This window comes from Rousettus aegyptiacus, unplaced genomic scaffold (assembly GCF_014176215.1).
Source record: "Rousettus aegyptiacus isolate mRouAeg1 unplaced genomic scaffold, mRouAeg1.p scaffold_m13_p_13, whole genome shotgun sequence".
Lineage (NCBI taxonomy): Eukaryota > Metazoa > Chordata > Mammalia > Chiroptera > Pteropodidae > Rousettus > Rousettus aegyptiacus.
Genome location: NW_023416288.1, coordinates 31,449,293 through 31,469,651, shown reverse-complemented (window position 1 = coordinate 31,469,651; position 20,359 = coordinate 31,449,293). Strand labels below are relative to the sequence as shown.

Here is a 20,359-nt window from a genome sequence, read left to right as displayed (position 1 = left end):
AACAGGCAGTGTTGTGAGCTCCCAACAGCTCAAAACCAAGCTGGAGGAAATCGGTTCCTCTGGTTTAATGGTAATGAAGCTTTTGACATTTTGATGGATGGCAAGCATTGTTACTGAGCTTTATAAACTCTTGCAGGAGGAGCAGCGCATTTCCCTCATAAAAAAAGAGCAACATGTGGTAGATATCACATCATTTTGTGAAGAGATCGGCTCATTGGGTAGACGCAGGAGCCTCTCACCTGTGAGGCCGCACTTGAATTGAGCACAGTCAGGTCACAGCTCTATTAACCTGGTATTCCCTGAGCAGGCCGTGGGGAATAGTAATCCAAAGCACAAAGCAACAGTACCTTGCACAATCGAATAGACTTGCTCTAATGACCATTATTTAGTCACAGGGGGCACAAGATTACACGAGCATGGAGAAAATTGCCCTCTGGCCCTCATATAGTCAAAAGGTAGAAAACAGTACAAAAGAAACTTGCATTATGCCAACCCGAGGAATGTGCCGTTTGAACATTTCTTCAGACTACAGTGTTATTAGCCTTACATTTTCCATACACTCAATCTCTAATAAAAGAGGAGAGAAAAAAGAAAAAAGAAAAAAAGAAACTAAGATAACTGTGAACTGAAAGGAAGGGGGGGTGGGCAGGAAGGTGGGAGGGCAGGCCAGCGAGCCTCCTGGCCACTCACCAAGGATCTCTAGGTCCTTGAGGGCGTCCACCCCTGGGGACAGGATGAAGAACACAGGGGTGGCAGGGCTGGTTTCTTCGAATGCTTTAACTAAGTCCAGTCTGGTCCTCTCCACGTACTTGGCTCCCAGTTTTTCCTCCACGAAATTCCTATGAAAAAGAATAATGCGAAAAGAATGGTCAGGGCTTTTGACCTTGAAAACTGTCACACAACTTGGACCGGCTTAAACCACAGGCACAGGAAGGAAGAAAACTGTGTTTTTGACACGAGATCTTTTGTTAGACTGACAATACAAATCCAGCTAGATTCATGCGGTGGTCTCAGTGAAATCTCTCTCTGCTTTTGAAGTTTTGAAAATCGGGAGCCTCTATTCCATATTGGGGGGCTACTGAGACTCCCTCAAGTACCATCGGCTGCCTGCATATGGCTCTGTATCCCCCAAATCCCCTACCAGACCCCCCACTACTTATTAATAGTTCATTAGATTTGCCACAGTGCAATTTTCCGGCCTGCTGGGCTTCTCATGAATATACAAATGCTTTTTGGGGTGTTTCTAACACAGGGAAGCTCAATTAAGCAGGGATTATTTTGCAGCAGCACCAGATTTAGCAGAAAGTAAGTAGTACTAAGCAGAATTAACTTGTAAAGTAGGGTTCGGCAGAGGCGTCTGCAAAAGGAAAATTGGCTGAACTAGACAAAGCAAAGGAAAAAAACCTGTGACATGTGAATACTATTGAAGAAAGAGGATCACTATAGGGAAGGAGGCTGAGAATTCTTTCGTTGGTGAATTCAAATTAGAACACGACTTGTGTGAATTAAGCAGCATATTACCATTTAGAAGCCAAAAGGGCAAAGAAAAAGGACACGCAAACCAAGATGGAGACAGGACTTTCTGGTCTTAAGTGGCATTGGTTGCAAAGTGATGGGGCTGTGAGTGTCTTCACGAAAGGAATTCATTTTTGTTTGACATGCAAAATCTTTGGAGTCAAAACGCTACCTCTGAATAAAGGCGATGGAAATTACACTTGGGTAATGCATGTTCCTGGCCTCTGAACTCTGCTGACAGCCATCTCCCTTCTTAGAATATTTCCATTGGTTCCCTGTTTCCACAGCAGATTTCAGAAATAAGCTTTTCAGAGTCCAGAGTGCTAACCGTTGCACCATGAAACACACTTTTAGATTACAGCATAGGGTATATAGTCAATATTATTGTCATGGTTGTGTGTAGTGCCAGATGAATGCTAGAGTAATTGGTGGGGGGGGGGGGGGGTCACTTCACAAATTATATAAACGTCTAACCATTGTACTGTATACCTGAAATATTTTTTAAAAAAGAAATAAGCTTTTCAAGAAGGATGTCCTGAGTCTGTCTATAGACTAGCACTCTGTCTCATGTTTAGCAACTTTTAACAACAGTAGTGACTACAATATCAAAATTTCAGCAGAATTGCTTCTCATCAACATGGACCATAAATGCCTTCACCAGATTCCACCAGTCCTTAAGAACAGGTTTCCCCTAGGTTAACCTGCATTTCCTCACCTGAGAGCATATGTTACTCTGTCAGGGCGCATTGCTCTCAAAAGAATCAGCTTCTGTATTAAATTTTTCTTCTTCCATTCTTGTGGTAACTTTTCTTTTTCTGGACACTCGGATTCTACCCACTTCCTCCACTGCTTGGCAGAACCTTCGACATCTCGGTCTAAGCCTCGAAATTCATCCATAAGGGCTACTGCCTGTAACAGATAGGAATAGATAGGAATGGCGTGTATGATAGCTCAACATATGAGATAAAAACTTGTGATTGCATCAGATCCTATGTAAACAAGGTGCACCGGACACTCTTCATTTCTTCTCCAAATTTGCTCTATACCCCTCTTCTGCCCTGCTAAGAGGGTAATCTCTAAGACTTACTTGCACTAAGCTCCCTGGTTCTCTGGCCTGGTGGGGTTTGGCCAACAGGAGGCACTAGCAAGAGATTAGAGGGCTAAGGAAGAGAGAGGCCAGGGTATTTTCTCCCTAGCTGTTTCCCCAGTGTGACAGTGTGGCAGTGACTACGTTCTCTGCAGAACGCCACAGCTCCCGGAGGCTCTCCCCCCATGACTTTGTTTCTCAGTCATTTTAGTAACTGCTCCTTTTCCTCCTTTTTTCCATCCCCACCCCTGGTTAACTCCCTTATCCTTCTTTCTATACCTTGAGAATGATAATCTACTCTCCATAACTTTTTTTTTTAAATCACCCCTTTGAATGTGCCATTTGTTTTCTGCTAAGACCCTAACTGATACACGATTGAATTTACAATTCTAAAGTAGAATTCTATATAAAATCCAATTAAAAATTCCATTTAAAAAATATAAAAATCTAAACATACTCTAAAATAAGGGATAACATAGTTACTTTCAATGCATAGAAATGGTCCCTTCTTAGAAAAAAAAAGTCGGGCAAAGCTTAGCATATGATGAGCATCTTTGAGGAATTCCAAAATTTGTATAGCAAGTAAGAATAAGCTCTTTAAAAAAGGTTCAGTTGTTGGGGGTAACATTGGTTAATAACGGCATATAAGTTTCAGGTGCACATCTATATATTCCATTGTGTGCTCGCTACCCAAAGTCTAATTTCTTTCCATCACCATATATTTGACCCCTTCTACCCCTTTCATTTGGCCCCCACTCCCATTCATCTCCAAAAAGGAGGTAATATCCAAAATAAGCTCTTAATAATAGGATCTTCTGACAGAAAAATCAAAGCAGTATTGATAATTGGGGTTGAAGAATACCATCGCTTCTTTCTCCACAGCATTCTGTTCTGCTTAAACATTTTTACAGTGATAATAAACTACTGTATTATTGTGTAATTAACAAAACTACTATGAAAAAGTGAAGAAATATGATAAAAAAGAAAACTACATAAAGAAGTTGGATTCAGGTAAATTGAAAAAACATTCATGTATATCCCTTCACTTTGTCAAAGGTCCCAAGGACCACACATATTTATTAATGACTTTTGCCCGTAAATAGGTCAAAAGTTCCTTTACTTCCAAATAAGAAATCAAGTTAGTTGAACACTTGAAATGAATACACTATTGTATATCAACTGTAATTAAAAAATAAGTTTTAGAAAAAGAGCAAAATAAGTCGATTTAGTAATAAGATTAAGTAAAAAATATCACATTATATAGCATATTTCTACAATTGAAATGCTGTATTTTTTAAACTACATTTCCACATTTGAGAGAACTGAGATTTTAAATAAAATTTAGAAATTGAAAGATCACGTTCCTAACATACCTTAATAGCGCTCCATGACTGAGTAGTTAGAAAGTCGACAGGACTCAAGTAAGTGTGTTCAACTGTGAATCGAAGCAGGAAATCCAATTCAACAGGGTCTATCTCTTTCTTTCTCAATAAAATCTTGAGAGTATACAAAATTGAAAAGGGTCATTTGGTTTACATCAAAAACGCGATACAGTAAACAGTCACCACTTAATAAATATGATTGAATAGGTAGAACCAAGTCTTCTGAAAATGTCTATAGAAATATATCTGTGCTACAGTTGAAGTAAGGAATATTAGATTATGCCCACGATCTCAAAACCTTGATCAGAAATCTAATAGCAAATAATAGCAAATAATCTAATAGCAAAGAATTAAAATGTTAACACTTATGCTTATTAGCAACTATTCAAAATATGCTTTCATATTTAGTCGACTGCTGTTGAATCAAACTTGTCTTAAAATTTACTGTAAAAATTAAGAAAGCCTCAGAAAACATTGGGCTGAATCACTAAACAGAAGATAGAACTAGTATTATAAGTTAGCTGTAGTATATAAATTATACCAAATACACTAGGAGACGTCTGAAAGATTTTCCTTATATGTGAGAGTATATTGAGAAAGACTTGAAATTGTTTGCTAAACGACACATCATGAATTGAAAAAAAACTAAGACATTCTGATTATAGAATTGATAAGAAATCCACAGAATAATTGGGGGAGCACAAATGAAATATTCCTAATTTCCACATAACACCTATAATGCCTTAAAATTAAACATGCAAAATGTTTGATTTTAAAGCTATTTTTAAATCCTAGATATTTTAAAAATGCATTAGGGGTGACAACATGCATTAAAATATTTTATTACATAATTATTCTTAATTCAACTTAATTTATTTCAACAAACAAGAAACTGTCCACATATATATGAAGCTTTTATTTGTGTAGATTGCTAAGATTTGAGATAGATTATAATTTATGGCATCTAAGGGGAAATTTTAAGTAAATATGCATGCGTATGTGTGCACGTCACGTGTTATCATTCCTGATCCATTACAATTCATGAGTCATATATATAAACACAGAAATTACAGCAAAAACAAAAACTCCAAATAATCCTGTTAAAAAATAGGCAGAGAAACTGAATCGATTGCCATTTTTCCAAAGAAGATATACAAATGGCCAAAAGATACATAAAAGGTGCTCAACATCACTCATTATAAGATATGTAAGTCCTGGGGAAGCCATGTACTTCATGGTGAATACAGTTAACAACACTATTGTGTATTCAAAAGTTGCTAAGAGAATAAATCTTAAAAGTTCTCATCACATGAAAAAAATATAGCTATGTGAGGGGAAAAATGTTAACTAAATTTATTATGGTAATCGTTTCATAATATATACATATATGAAATCATTGCACTGTATATCTTGGACTAATATAATGTTATATAGAAATTATATTGCAATAAAATGGAAAAAAATTTTAAAAAATTTGTTTTGTAATGCTTCATTCCTGTTCATCACATTATAAAATGCCTATATCCAAATAAATATATAAATACTAAAAATATGGATAGTTTATCATTATTGACAGCAAGTATTTACAAAATGCCTTTTTTGGGTGAGGCATTTTGGAGGACACAAAATAGATAAGGCATCTTTCATCAAGCTCTGGAATGACAGAAAAAGCTATACAGCAAAAGAACTAATAAAAGGACAATATGCTTATTTTATCTAGAAATGTGATCCTTGATGTTTTTTCTTATCATAGGCTCCTTTATGTAAACAAAATCTTTTGCAGAAGTCCAAATCGAAAAGAGTAAAAGGGTAGTAGGTCTCTCTGAAGGTGGGAGTGTGGAACCTGGAGCTCTTTTTACCCACCCACTGTTTTTAAAGGGGCTCTGAGAAACTCCTAGGACCACTCAGATGTGGATTCATAATTCCGATGTTGAAGAATCCTCCTAGCAGTAGCTGGGCAGGTCTATGCGGGACCCAAAAAGGGGAGAAAATCTCACTGATCTGTTTTTCAGGGTGACAGCTGATGTGATTGCTTACAATGCCTACTTATCCAAACCAATGCACTGTGACTGACCAGAAGGTTGTCATATGCCCAAGTTCCTGCAGGGAAACTCAAACTCTCCTCATGCCACCAAGGGCTTCTAAAAACAGGTGTCTATGCTTCCCTTCGGCAGAAATAAAGTACATAATACACGGAGATGTGTGACTTTGGTTCTGGGGACGTTTTCGAGTGACTGGTTTCCTCACCTGAAAAGCCATCTGGGACAGGAAGGTGAGCTTGTCCTTCTCAAACAGCGCCTGGCTGGTGTAGAGGAAGATGGCGTGGGTTATGCTCTCCATCAGGATTGAGAGGCGCCCCTGCATATCCTCCACCTTGTCAGCCTGCTTGATTGCTCTGTGGAACAGCATGTTGAAAGCCTGGGGGAATTTAAAGTGACTGTTAAAGGGTGAAAACTGTCACCTGGATATCTAACTAGTCCCAGATACACAGGGCGACAGTTTAAGGTTTATCTATGGGGAGAAAGAATAGGACAGGATTTTTGTGAGGACGATATGAGCTCTTACAACAGTTCCTGGCACATGGTAAATGTTTGCTGCCATTACTACTATTATTAACATCATTCCATAAAATCTACCCACATCTCCTTCCTAAGCTGACTGAATCACACCATCCTCTGTGCATTTCTCTTATAACTGTTGAGCATTTAAAAATGTATGTATGGACAATACGTACGTCACAGCATATGACATGTCTGTTCAAACCTTTCATCTATTTTTTAATTGGGTTGTTTGTCCTATTGTTGAGTTGTACAAGAACTCTATATTCTGATATAAATTATTTGTTAGATATATGTATTGGAAATTACTAGTCTGTGGCTTGTTTTTCATTATCTTAACAATGTCTTTTGAAGACCATAATTTTTTTAATTTGATAAGTTTCAGTTTTTTCTTTCTAATGTATCCTAAGAAATATTTGCTTAACCAAAAGCCCAAAGATTTTTTCCTAGAAATTTTATGGCTTAACCTATTCACTTTGAGTTCATTTGTATGTAGTATGATGTAACATTTGAGGTTCATTTTATTCCATGTGGATATTCAGTTGTCCCAGCACCATTTGTTGCAAAAACTATCCTTTCTCTCATTGAATTCTCTTGGCATCGCTGAAAAATCAGTTAACCATACATTTGTGGGTCTACTTCTGGAATCCCTGTTCTGTTCCATCGATCTATATATTTTTCTTTAGGTCAGTTAGGGTAGGTTTATAATAAGTCTTGAAATCATGTACTTTAAGTCTCCATATTTGTTATTCTTTATCAAAATTAGTTTTTTTAAATCCTTTGCATTTCTACACAAATTTTAGAATCAGCTTATCAATTTCTAAAAAAAAAAAAAAAAGCTTTCTGGGTTTTGCTTGAGACCGAATAGAATCTATGCATCAATTTAGAGAGATGTGACATCTGAATAATATTGAATGTTCTCAATCAAAATCATGGTATATTTCTCCATTTATTTAGGCCTTCTTCAGTTTTCTTGGCAATTTTTTTTAGTATGTAGATCTTGTATTTGTTCTGTCAGAACTATCCCTAAAAGTTTCATGGCTTTAGAAGCCAATATAAATAGTATTGAGTTATTAATTTTAATTTCCTGTTCCTCATATCTAGAAATATAATGGATTTTCTATATTATCTTTATATCCTTTAATCTGGCTAAAAACTCACTTCTTAGTCTTAGTATGTTTCTTACAGATTTCTTATGATTTTCTATATACATGATCAGGTTATTTGTGAAAAAGAGCTTTTCTTCTTCTTTTTAAAATTGTCTTTTATTGTATTATTGCACTGACTATAACCTCCAGTGCAGTGGTGGATAGAAGTGTTGAGAACAGACATCTTTGTCTTGTTCCTGATCTTAGGGAAAAACATTCAACTTTTCAACACTGAGTATAATATTAGCTGTAGATTTTGGAGATGCCCTTTTCACAATGAGAAGTTACTATCTATTTCTGGTTTGCTGAGAGTTTTTTTAAACCAGGTTTTGAAATTTGTCAGCTTCTTTGTCTGCATCCATTGAAATGACTGTATCATTTTTCTCTCCCATTCTATTACTATGAAGAGTTACGCTGTGTGATTTTGAGTGCTTAGCAACTTGCATTCTTCATATAAATTCCACTTGAGCATAACAGGTTATGCTTTTTATATGTGGCTGGATTCAATTTGCCAATCTCTCCTTGAGCAGTTGTGAAACAATGTTCATGAGGAGGCTACTCTTAGTTTTCTTGTAAGGCCTGAGTCTAGTTTGGGTATTTGGGTAACACTGGGCTGACACTACTGATTTAGTTGTATTATTCTCCTTATACATTGTGGTTGTTCCAAAATCCAACCATCTGCTTCTCTGAATTTTTGCACACTAGTTCCAAATCACTAGAACGTGCTAGTTATTCTTGGCTTTTCTCTTCATTATTTCCCATATCCAGTCCATCTCCAAGAACTAATTATTCTAGTTTCAAATCATATCACAAGTCTATTCATTTCTATCTAAGTCTTTCATCATCATTATCAGTCATCGACTTAAAACCTTTCAGTGGCTTCTTTCTGCACACAAACTAGAACCCCACTTCCCCCGTAGGGGCCCTTGGACCTCATGTGATCTAGAGCCTCCCACCTGTCTAGACTCAAGTCTTGCCATCTTCCTCCTCACTCATTACCCTCCAGCCATATAAATTCATTCACTACCTGGAATCCCAAACTCTTTCATGTCTCGCATGTCCTTGTTTTCCTTGCTCATTTTACAGCTAAATCCTACTTATCCTTCAGGGATCAGCTATAATGTCACTTCTTCTGAAAGACCTTCCCTGAGCTCTCTGTAAAACAACCCCTCTACTCCTATTATTCTCTCTCATTGTACCACTCACTCTTATACATACACTTGCACACACACACGTCCCTACCTATATATCACCACTCACATCTGCTTTTCTCAAAACTGAACACTCAGTAACCAACACTGCATCTAGCACCGTGATAGATGACTATGCCCAAAGGCAGAATGGTGCAGAGTATAAGCTTTGGAATCAAACAGTTCCAGATTCAAATCCTAGCTCTTATAATTATGACATGTAAATTCTTGGGCAATTTATTTAACAACTAAAAATGTTAGTTTTCCTTTTTTTAAATAGGGATAAAATAATATATTTCATTGAGATGTTTCGGGCATATGAATGAACCAAATTGTGAAAGCACCTAGTATATAACAATGGCTTAATAAATAGTTGTTCTCACACTTTCTCTCTCAATACCAAAGTAAAATAGGAAATCTTTTTTATAAGACACCTTCATTTTCACAAAAATGTATAAGAGCCTCAAGGAGAATTCCCTTATGTATAATAAATCTGGAAAGACTCTGTTTAAGAAGAAAAATAAATGTAGTATAATGTATTATTTCAATAATGTTTAACATAGTTAAGCATTATTGAAAATTAGAAATGAAAGTAACAGAAAATGAGGCTGTTTTGGCTTTTTGTTCTGCTAGCTAGATCCTCATAACTTCTTACTGGGTACATTAATTACTTAAAAATAAATTCTGAACTTCCAGAAACAAGGTTAAATTTTTTTCTAAGCCTATTCAGCATTACCTTCAGAGAGAATTGGTAGATGGGGTTGATTTTTCTGAGGTCGTTAATAACAAAATAGAGAAGAGACGCTCTCGCCGCCACTGGTCTATAACATTCTCGGGCCTCGTTGATTTTCTTTTCATTTTCTTTAGCTTCAATCACCTATGGTGGGATCGAACAACATAAGTAATTTACTATTCATCTTCTCTATATGAATCCAAGTGATGGAAGGAACATATCTGAAATAAATTATTAGTATTAAAATAGATAACATATGGCATCTATGTGCTTGAGCTGTTCTAAAATTATTAAATGCATAGTTAAAACAATTTAAATGTTATATTTGTTATAAATATTAAAATAGTTAAATGCTAATAATTAAAATTTTTTTTCATATGCTAAGTTGTCAGTGAGAATGGATATAACTCTAGCCATTTTATGGCGACAGATTAAACAAACCTGATTGTTTCTGGTTCTATGGAATTTATTTTCAGTAATGTAACCTCTTGCCTCCCCTCTCTCTTTCAGGGGTTAATAATCCAGCTATATCACTTCCCAGCGATAGCTCTTAAAAGTCTGCTGGGTCAATTCAATGCCAATAGCTTTATTAGTCAACAAGGTATATAAAAGCAGCCAAGGTCAATAATATATCCACTAGCCACGCTTACTAAAAAGCCTTTATAGGAAGACTCTCATGACTGTCTAATTTTGACTTTGCACCAGATCATCCATATGCTCATATATTTCCATTTAGTTTATTTTTATGTATTGGCCTCTGGGTACATTCAGAGATATTAGGAAAAAAAAAAAAACACTACTGACCAACATATTCCTTTTTATTCAAGGCTCACATATTTATTTCTTTTATTTAGGACTACTTCTGGTCCTATAGCTTTATTTTTCCAAGTTTTTTTTTTTTTTTATAGACCTGATACATCACATTTACGTAAAGGAAATAAAGAAAATGTAGAACAGAAAAAGAAGTCCTTATATGGCACTGTATTAAGAAGATAGGAAAGAGACATTTTAAGACGATTAGACATTTTAAGACATTTTAAGATGATTAGAAGTTCATTTGAAAGGTAAGACCTAATTTACTTAATTGCTCTAATCTTTACCATCTCATGAGCCACCTAGAATTCCTTTTAAGTGAAAAGCAGAGAGTAATTTGGGATTCCATTTCCTTGTTTAAATTAAGACAAATACATTGGATGTGTGGCGATACAGCCTCCACTGGCTAATTAATAGATTACTTAGTAGTGAGGACATTCCAGAAAACAATAAGGCTTCCTCTAATTTTGAATGAATGGAATTTTAAAGGTTAATGGCCACCTGTTGAGAGTCCAAAGTGCACATCGTGCACAAGGCCTATTGGGACACATGTTAGATATTCAGCAGGAAATCTACTCAATGAAAAATCTCACTGGCTTTTAGGAAATGTCATTTTCCCAAGGTGACTGGTGCATTTGAGTACAGCAGGAGACCATTCCTTGCTCAGTCTCCCAACACTGAAGGCCTGTAAAAAAAAAAAAAGCCTTCGGTTCTCAATATTTCTCTAAAATGTACAACAGACGAGGAAGCCTCCAATGAGACTGTACAATATCAGTTTGCCAGAGCCGGATGCTAAGCCTTTTTAGATTTTAGGCCAGCAGGTACCAGTTTTCTTCAAATTGGGTTACACAGAAAAAAATAATGACTTGACAGAAACTGACCTGAATGATTGGATCTCCGCTGAATTAGGAAAAGCACAAGGTTTAGCCATCTCTAACTCCATTCAGAACCTCGCACAGTCCACTTTTTAAGGGCACTTTATTAGAAGACTTGAATTCCACTCTAAGTCCACCCTCTTACAAATGACCAAGTTTGGCTATGCTCTCATCCAAGCACAGCGTTCAAACGGAGCATTGCGACCAACCCTCCAGGCGTCCCCTGCCTGCTCCCACCTTGTGCTCTATCTCTGCGGCAGTCGCCTTTGTCGTCTCCAGTCTCTCCACCAGTTTGGTGTCGTCTAGGAAGCTCCCCTCTGCCGCGGAAAGACGCAGGAGCAGGTCGTCCTCCAGATACTTCAGCTCGATCTTGAAGTCATTTTGGTGCTTTGTCAACACCAACTAACACGCACCAAAAACAGTTTGAGAAATGGTGGTTAAATTCACGTTTTTAAGCAGTTTCCTTCATCATTGACTTTATGGAATCATACCTACCAACACACACTTAACATTAAAACTGTATTAATCGCAATTAAAAAAAAAAAAACAAACCAGAAACAAATAAAAACAAAACAGAAGGCATGTTACAAGCTGGTTCCACTCCAGGGTATAGAATACGAACATTTACCACAATCATTTAACATTGTGAACCTATAGGAAGAATCTATTCTATAGGAAAAAACTTCTGGGTTTCTGCTTCAAATGTAATGAGTTCAAAGTCGTCATTTCCATCCTCACAACAGGGACAAAACTAATCCACAACTCTTCTTAGGGCCATCAGAAAATGGAGGTCACAGGGCAAACTGCCACCCTAAAAACTGGAGAGCTGGGCGAATAAAGACAATCACAGCTTACTGGGAATATTTAAATAGTAATTGGCTGATTGCTGGAGGCAGAGCTTGGGAGTTAAGAACTCCTGGGGACCCAGACTTAGGGAGCCTGCCATGCTTTTGTCAGCTAATCTTTAGGAAACTCACCCGGTGCTCACAGTGAAGATCAGAAAAATAAAAAATCTATTCCTGCTTTGGGTATGGGAAGGGGAAAACGAGATTTAGAAATATGTCCAGAGGAAAGGAACCATTTCAAATATGTCAAGAGCTTTCTGTTTTCTTAACAAGAGCCTGCATTGAAGAAAAATTACTTTATTAGAACCTTATTTAACCTAGGGAAAAAAAAAAAAAACTTCTGAAGGTCAAAGGCCAACAACTAGAAAATCCTGAGATTTAATCATGAGATTATAGGATGCTCTCCATCCATAAAACCTTACTACCACAACGCCAGACTCCAGTATAACAACGGTGCATTACAAGTGAGAGAGCTGCAAGACATGGACTCTATTTAAGAAGGAGCTTCTAGGGAAATACAAAGACCCAGGGAAGACAAAAGCAGGTACATGAGAAGAAACTGAAGACTATGCACCAATGGCTACAGTGAAAATCACACATGGCCTCACACCTAGCTAAACAACCATAAAACATCACACTAAAGCCTTATTTACCTCGGTGCAAATTAGTCAACATATTATGTCTGGTTTTTGCTAAAAGGGAGAAAACACAGTCTGAAGAGATGAAGCGAACCTCTGAACAAGACTCAGATATGGCACAGATTTTGGAATTATCGGACTGGGAATTAAAAATAACTATGCTTGATATGCTAAGGGCTCTAATGGGAAAGGTGGGCAACATGTCATAGCACGTGGGCAATGTAAGAAGAGAGATAGAAGCTCTAATAAATAACCAAAAGGAAATGCTAGAAATAAAAAATAGTAATGAAAGCACTAACAGAAATGAAGAATGCCTCTGATGTGCTCATCAGAAGGCTGGACACAGTCAAGGGAAGAAGAATCAGTGAACCCGGAGATATGTCAACAGAAACTTCTCAAACTGAAAAAGAATGGAAAAAAGAATGGAGGGAAAAAAAAAGAATTTCCAAGAATCGTCGGGCAATTAGAAAAAGTATAACATATACATAATATGAATGAATACCTGAAAGAAAAGAAAGAGAACAAAAGAAGAAATACTAGAGGTGATAACGGCTAAGAATTTTCCAAAATTAATGACATTCGCCAAACAATAGATTCGGGAAGCTTATAGCATACTAAGCAGGATAAATTTTTTAAAAAGCTACACCCAGGTATATCATATTTAAACTGCAGAAAATCAAAGACAAAGAAAAAAATCTTGAGAGAAGCCACGGTGGGGGGGGGGGACCCCACCTTATCTATGAAGGAAAAAGGATAAAAATTACATGGAACTTCTCTTGAGAGACCATGTAAGCAGGAAAAGAGCAGAGTAAAGTATTTAAAATACTGAAGGAATAATTACCAACCTAGAATTCCATATCCTGTCAAATTATCCTTAAAACATGAAGGAGAAATATAGACTTTTTCAGAAAAACAAACTGCAGATTTGTCAGTTTTTAGTAGCTCTGAATTATGAGAAATGTTTAAGGGAAGGAAATGACATAGGTCAGAAACTTGGAAGGAAGGAAGGAAGGAAGGAAGGAAGGAAGGAAAGAGGGAGGGAGGGAGGGAGGGAGGAGGAAGGAAGGGCAGAAAGGTATATATGAAGGTAAAATATTTTCTTTCTTACTCTTAATTGAGATAACTGTACAAAATAATCAAGGCAACAATATATTCAGTGATGATAACTTAGGAATAAATGAATGACAATGTTATAAGGGATGGGAGGGAGCAAATGAGAATTCTGTGTTAAAAGGTACCTGAACTACCCATGAGGCAGTATAGTGTTCTTGAAAGTGGACTTAGATTAGTCGTAAATGCATACAACAAATGTTAAGAAAATGACTAAAATCTTTTAATAAGAAGTATAATTTATATGCTAAGAGAGGAGGAGTATTGGAATCACATAAAATGCTCGATTAAAATCAGAGCAGACAAAAGGAAAAGCCAAAAAAAAAGGGAGTGAAGAGGGAACAGTGCAGTAAATAAAAGAGAACGATAAATATGGTAAATAGTAATTCAACTATATCAATAATCTCTTTGACTATGGATTGTCTAAATATATCAATTAAATAACAGGAATTGACACAGTGGATTAAAAAACAAGACCCAACTATTTGTTGTCTACAAAAACTTCACGTTAAAGATATAGACAGATTAAAGGTAGAGAGATGGAGAAAGATAAACCATGCTACCACCAATAAAAAGAAAGCTGTATTAATTTCAGACAAAGTAGATATTAGGACAAGGAAAATTATCAGGAGCTACATAATGATAAAGGGGTCATTCTCCTCTTTTGAACAGGAGACCCTAACCTTCTCTATCAGGAGTATGCCTGAGTTGTTTAACTATTCACATATATCCTCGTTTTTCTCATTAAAGTGCAATATCTTGGATGGCAGGAACCCTATCTTACACTTGTATGTCTGGCACTATAATTTGTGAAAAGCAGGTACCGAGTAAGTGCTGGTGGATGATTTCATATTTTTTACCTTAAGTTTCTCCAAATCTGGCCTTTCAACACTGACCACCTCTGCCAGCAGCTGGGATTCTAGACCATCTTCTGTGACCGAGAAATTGAGGAGGGTTGTCTGAGCTTGCAATTCTGGCTTATAGTGAGGATTTGCCAGTTTCGTGTGAAGGATAAGACGAAAGTTCTTGTTAAATTCACATTCCTTATCTCCAATCTTGATATACCTAAAGGGGACATAACACAGACATTTAGGAGCTTCCCTTGATCTATAACTAATATTAAGGTGCCATTCCATTTCTGTATTCTGATAACGTATCTAGGCCATCACACTGGGTAACTGAAGATTTTTCAGCTTTTCTCGTTTTCCTTAAAGCACAGGAAGAACAGAGATTATCCACTAAATGTCTGCATGATTAAGTTTCTCATATGTAAAATGGTGGTAATAATAGTACTTATCTCACAGTGTTGCTATAACAATTAAATACAATAAATCATATAACGTACCTTGTATCTTACTTTCTGTGATCAATTTTATATTGAACATTGTTATTTTTAAAGGCTAACATTAGTATATATGTGTTTGCATATATTTGTGTACAGGTGTTTAAAATGTATATCTATATTTAATATGCAGACATACTTAAAATTACTTTCCAGTATTTTTGGCACGGGTCCAAAAGCGAAGTTTAAGGAGCCTCCTGTGTGGAATGTGTGGATCATGTACCTCCTCGTTCTGTCTCGCACAAGAGTGGCTCTCAGCAACTGTGCTTCTTCTATCTGGTACCTCTGTTCCCCTGGCCATGGGCACTTCATCCAAGCTGTTCCAATCAGAGTACACTACTCGGGATTTGGGATTGGGACATAGAGAAGGGAGAGTTGGGACTGGAACCTAAACGCTTGTGTTGAAGTCACTCTACTCTCCTGGTGAAACAATCGGCAGAGAAAGACATTCCTGGTTTCCCAAGGGAGAATAATTAAACCAATATTTAGACAGATAAGTAATGCAAAGGGAGCATGTTCTGCGTTACAGACTTCCAGGTCCCGTCTCCCTTGAAGCCTGGCTGCATTTTCGCCTCCATTGCCATGACACCCTACAGCCCTGTAACACAGTCACGGGTGTTGCTTAAACTGGACCGAGGTGGCTTCTATAATCGCAAGCAAAGCTCTGAGGAGAGGGCCTGATTTTTTCTTTCTCAGTTGCCCGGGTCTAACTTCTAAGGACTTTAATCCCTAGGCTCTAATGTCCCCCGGGTTCTGGATGGCCTCTGGCAATGGAAGTACTTACAGGAGATCACAGGACTGGAGGAGAGCGAGGCTGAGGCAGATGTTTCTGGCCCCAGCACTGTGGTGTGGGGGGTTGTGTCCTGCTGTGGGCCAGGAGCCTGCTATTAGGATCTAGCGAAGGGGAGTTTTTAAGTTTACATGTCAGACAGACAGAAGCCACAAATACCAGAACTGCTTAAACTCTTGTCAAAATGGCCTGAGTTGCGCAGGATGCAAATTCACAGAAGCAGCAAGGAGGTGGGAGTTGAGGCAAGGAGTGTCTTCTCAGTCTATTTTATCTTAAACACGCACGAAAATTCTGGATTCCTCCCTATTAGCGTATAAAGTATTTTAATAACAGAGGTATCATCATAATGATAAAATGTGATCCAGAGCCCTTATTATTTTTAATTTAAATATTTTATATAACTATGAAAAAATATTTACTAGTTTTTCATTGACTTACAGGTGAGATGCTATTTCACTAAGTTTATCAATTTTGGAAAATTGGATAGATTCAAAAGAAAGACTGTATAATAAGTCTGGCATTCAGGCAATGTTCCTTTTTACTAAATGTCACAATACTTGCAACAACTTTTTTTTTAACTTCAGGGGAGATACCCAGAATACCATAATGTGGCAAAATTTTCAGCTCCTATCAGTAGATGCTTTATAATTTTGTCCTGCCCTGGGATTAAATCTCTGTGTCATATGACGAGGAAAGGGTATCTAATCTACTGGCCACTCTATTTGACTGAATAAATTTTTATTTTATTTTTTTATTATTTTTATTATTATTTATACCTACAGTACCTCATCTTCCTAGGTGGTCTCCCACCCAAGTACTAACCAGGCCTGACTCTACTTAGCTTCTGAGATCAGACGTCGGGCTTGTTCAGGGTGGCATGGCCATAGACCATGGACCATGGCTCCACCGGGGCGTGAACCCAGGACCTTCTGCATGTAAAGCAGACATGCTAACCACTGCATTATGGAACCATGTCCTGAATAAATTTTTATCAAACAATGTGTTATATTCTATAAATATTGTTTAAAAATCATTATTTTCTTAAATCACTAAATCGAATCACTCACTCATTATAGCTTTAATCACTATAGCTAAGAATCTCTAAAGATTGATCAAATTCATGACCTTCTTACTGCCTTCACTCAACTCTCAAATTTTTTCCCATTGTAATGATCTTATATTTGCAACAAAAGCTTTCTCAAGCTTGAAAAAGATTTGCCAAACAAGCTACTATGGGAGATACTTTTTACTAAATTCATGTTATCTAGTTTTGGTTTGTTTTTAACTTTGTCAGGACCACCTGTTTAATTTTTTCTCTAGAAAGAAAAAGAGTAATTCAGGTAGTAACTCTCTTCTAAGCCAGTATATATCTGTATTCATACATATTTCCCTTAAAAAAAAAAAAGAGTATTCATATCGCTGTTAAAGAGAAATACTGGGAATATCAAGAGATAAATGCACCACAGGCCAATTGTTCTAAATCAATCAGGCAGTGGCTGCTCATATATCTGGTGAGTACAGTGGCTCTGAGTTCTTGTTTTATAGGTCATGGATCTGATACTATCTGTTCCACATTCGCACATATTTTCCAGTTGACACCATGTTCGTTAAACAATCATGTATCTTATTGATAATTTCTTCAGTTATTTGTTTCTATCATGAAACATGCTGCAACCAACATTTGTTCACTCAATGAGCGCTAACTGAACACCTGCACTGCACCAACCAGGCTGTCAGAGGCCCTGGGAATATAACTGTTACCAAGACAAGCATAGTCTCTGTTATCACATACGTTATTACTCTCTCATAATAGGCATTATGGGTATAAACTTTCATGTACTGATTCATTCATTCTTTGTTCAGTCAATAAATATATATTAAGTGCCTACAAGTGACAAGTATATAAAAAGTCTGCCCAATTAAAAGATAAGCAAAAAAACCTGACTAGACATTTCTCCAAAGAACATACACAAATGGCTAATAAGCACCTGAAAAGATGCTCAACATAATTAGTCACCGACAAAACGCAAATCAAAGCCACAGCGAGGTGCTACTTCATACCTACTAGATGGCTATAATAATAATAAGAAACCTCACAGACGATAACAAGTGTTGACAAAGATGAAATGAAATTAGAACTCTCATGTACTGCTGATGGGAATATAAAATGGAGCAATCACTTTAGAAAACAGTTTGGCAGTTTTTCACAATCTTAAATAGAGAATTACCATTTAACCCAGCAATTTTACTTTAGGTACGTAACCAAAAGAATGGAAAACATATGTCCACATTGAATTTGTACACGAATGTTCATAGCAGTATTCATAATATCTAAAAGGTAGAAACAACCCAAATGTCTGTAAATGCATGAATGGATAAACAAACTGTGGTATATCCAAACAATGGAATAGTATTCAGCCATAAAAAGAAAGCATTTATACCTCCAACAACATGGATGAACCTTGAAAACTTGCCAAGTGAAAGAAGCCAATCACAGAAGACTAGATATTGTATGATTCTATTCACAGGAAATGTTCAGAATAGGCAAATTGATAGAGACAGAAAGTAGATTAGTGCCTGCTTAGGAGTTTCAATTCTAAAATTGACTGTGGTAATGGCTGCCCAATGCTGTGAATATACTAAAAGCCACTGTTCACTTTAAATGATTAAATTGTATGTATGTGAAAATTAAGAGGTTTATCAGGTCAATCAATAACATTTGGGCTATTATCAATCTGTAAGGTAATTAACCATGATAACTGTAGTTTCTCAGAGGTTCATGCCTGACTTTTGAGCACAATGAGGTATTTCACAGGATGGTCTTATTTGACAAGAACACATTTCTTAGGTAAGCCTCTTCTTTTTGACTGAAGACATATTCAATCATATCTACCTTGAGAGGATCATCAAAATTTCTATTACTTAAGCTTCTCTTTCCAGTCATTTCCAAAATTGATCTCACAAGTAAGCTTTGAGAAAAATCTTCCTTTGCTAGCATTATACACTGTTGGCCTAGAAGTCAAGATTTGCATGATTGGCTTTTAAGGGAAGATTTCAAGAGTGAAGGTTTCATGTAATTACTACCTGGGGCTCTCATATATAAGAGATACTGAAGTTTATACTCATTTACATCCCGCAATAATAAAACTCATATTCTAAATCAATGTCTGTGTACATCTTGTGATTTTCTGATTACTGCCATCTGAGTTGAATTCATTCCTCCCTTGGCAATGTCTCAGAGAAATGCCAGGTCTGTTCACAACCTTTCCTCACTTCAGATTGAATTTTCCTTCATCTGCCCATGAATTTTCACTGGGTTTGAGTTCATACTTCAAAAACTTCCTCTTTTAACCACTAACCTATATGCCCAGGTAAAAAGAGAATTTAAACATTTTTACACTTTAAAAATTTAAATTTAAATGAAGAACACTAAGTCGTCTAAATTTTCATTACTGTTGTCTAATGGGACAGCTCCTTGTGGCAGTATTAGGAACTACAGTAAGAAGTCAGACAAATTTTGAGGTTTGTGTGTAGGGCGTGTGTGTGCACGCCTATCAAAACAAGCCCCTAGCAAGGTGATTAACATTTTTGAAAGGCAGAGGTGTTCAGGCCTCAGGGAGAAATCCTTGCTGAGCAGGGGTTGGAGAACTGTTTCTGTAAAGAGCCAGATAGTATTTTAGGCTTTGCAGGCCACACACATCTCTGCCATATAGTCCTGTTACTGACAATCCTTTAAAATCACTTGTAGCTCTTCGTAAGTTATATAAATGTCGAATCACTATGTTGTAGACCTGAAACTAATACAATATTGGATGTGGTTGTAACCAAAAAAAAAAAAAAAAAAAAAAAAAAAAGATAAAAATATCAACAATAAAAAACATTCTTAGCTCGCAGGCCTTACCAAGACAGGCTGTTCGTGGAGAAACACTCTGGAGGATCACACCAGTTAGAGTAAGCTCTCCAGAGCGACAGCAGCAAATCCACCTGATCACCCAGTAACACCAAGCTACAGTCTCTCCAGTCAGCCCCTACACGCTAATGTGCTTCCTCTCCCTATACGTTCAAGGAAAAAAGCATGAGACTGTCCAATGTGGATCATGAGGGTCTGACGATTTTGCTTCTGGGCACAGGCGACAAAAGCTTTTAATTGGTTAAACATGTATTTAATCAAATATTTCGGTTAAAGCAATGCTCTATAAGACAACTCAGAAGAGACTCTATGGCTCTAAATGCCCCTTACACATCTACATATACCCTGAAGCATTCATAGTCTGAGAACTAGAAATCTATCTGCTTGAGGGACAGGTCTGATTTTCTCTGTGATGAGACAGTT

At 36.9% G+C, this 20,359-nt stretch overlaps 1 protein-coding gene across 11 annotated transcripts in view; it reads right to left on the bottom strand.

Annotated features, from left to right (window-relative positions):
• The window catches only part of DNAH11 (dynein axonemal heavy chain 11), a 264,624-nt gene that overhangs the window by 31,620 nt on the left and 212,645 nt on the right, over positions 1–20,359 (bottom strand). For all 11 annotated transcript variants that reach the window (XM_016159540.2, XM_016159541.2, XM_016159539.2 and 8 more), the window contains 7 exons: positions 14,755–14,959; positions 11,539–11,703; positions 9,617–9,757; positions 6,232–6,402; positions 3,976–4,098; positions 2,231–2,424; positions 691–839 (listed from right to left, as the gene is read on the bottom strand). In XM_016159540.2, the coding sequence (XP_016015026.2) occupies positions 691–839; positions 2,231–2,424; positions 3,976–4,098; positions 6,232–6,402; positions 9,617–9,757; positions 11,539–11,703; positions 14,755–14,959 (1,148 nt within the window). The remainder of the gene's footprint in view (positions 1–690; positions 840–2,230; positions 2,425–3,975; positions 4,099–6,231; positions 6,403–9,616; positions 9,758–11,538; positions 11,704–14,754; positions 14,960–20,359) is intronic.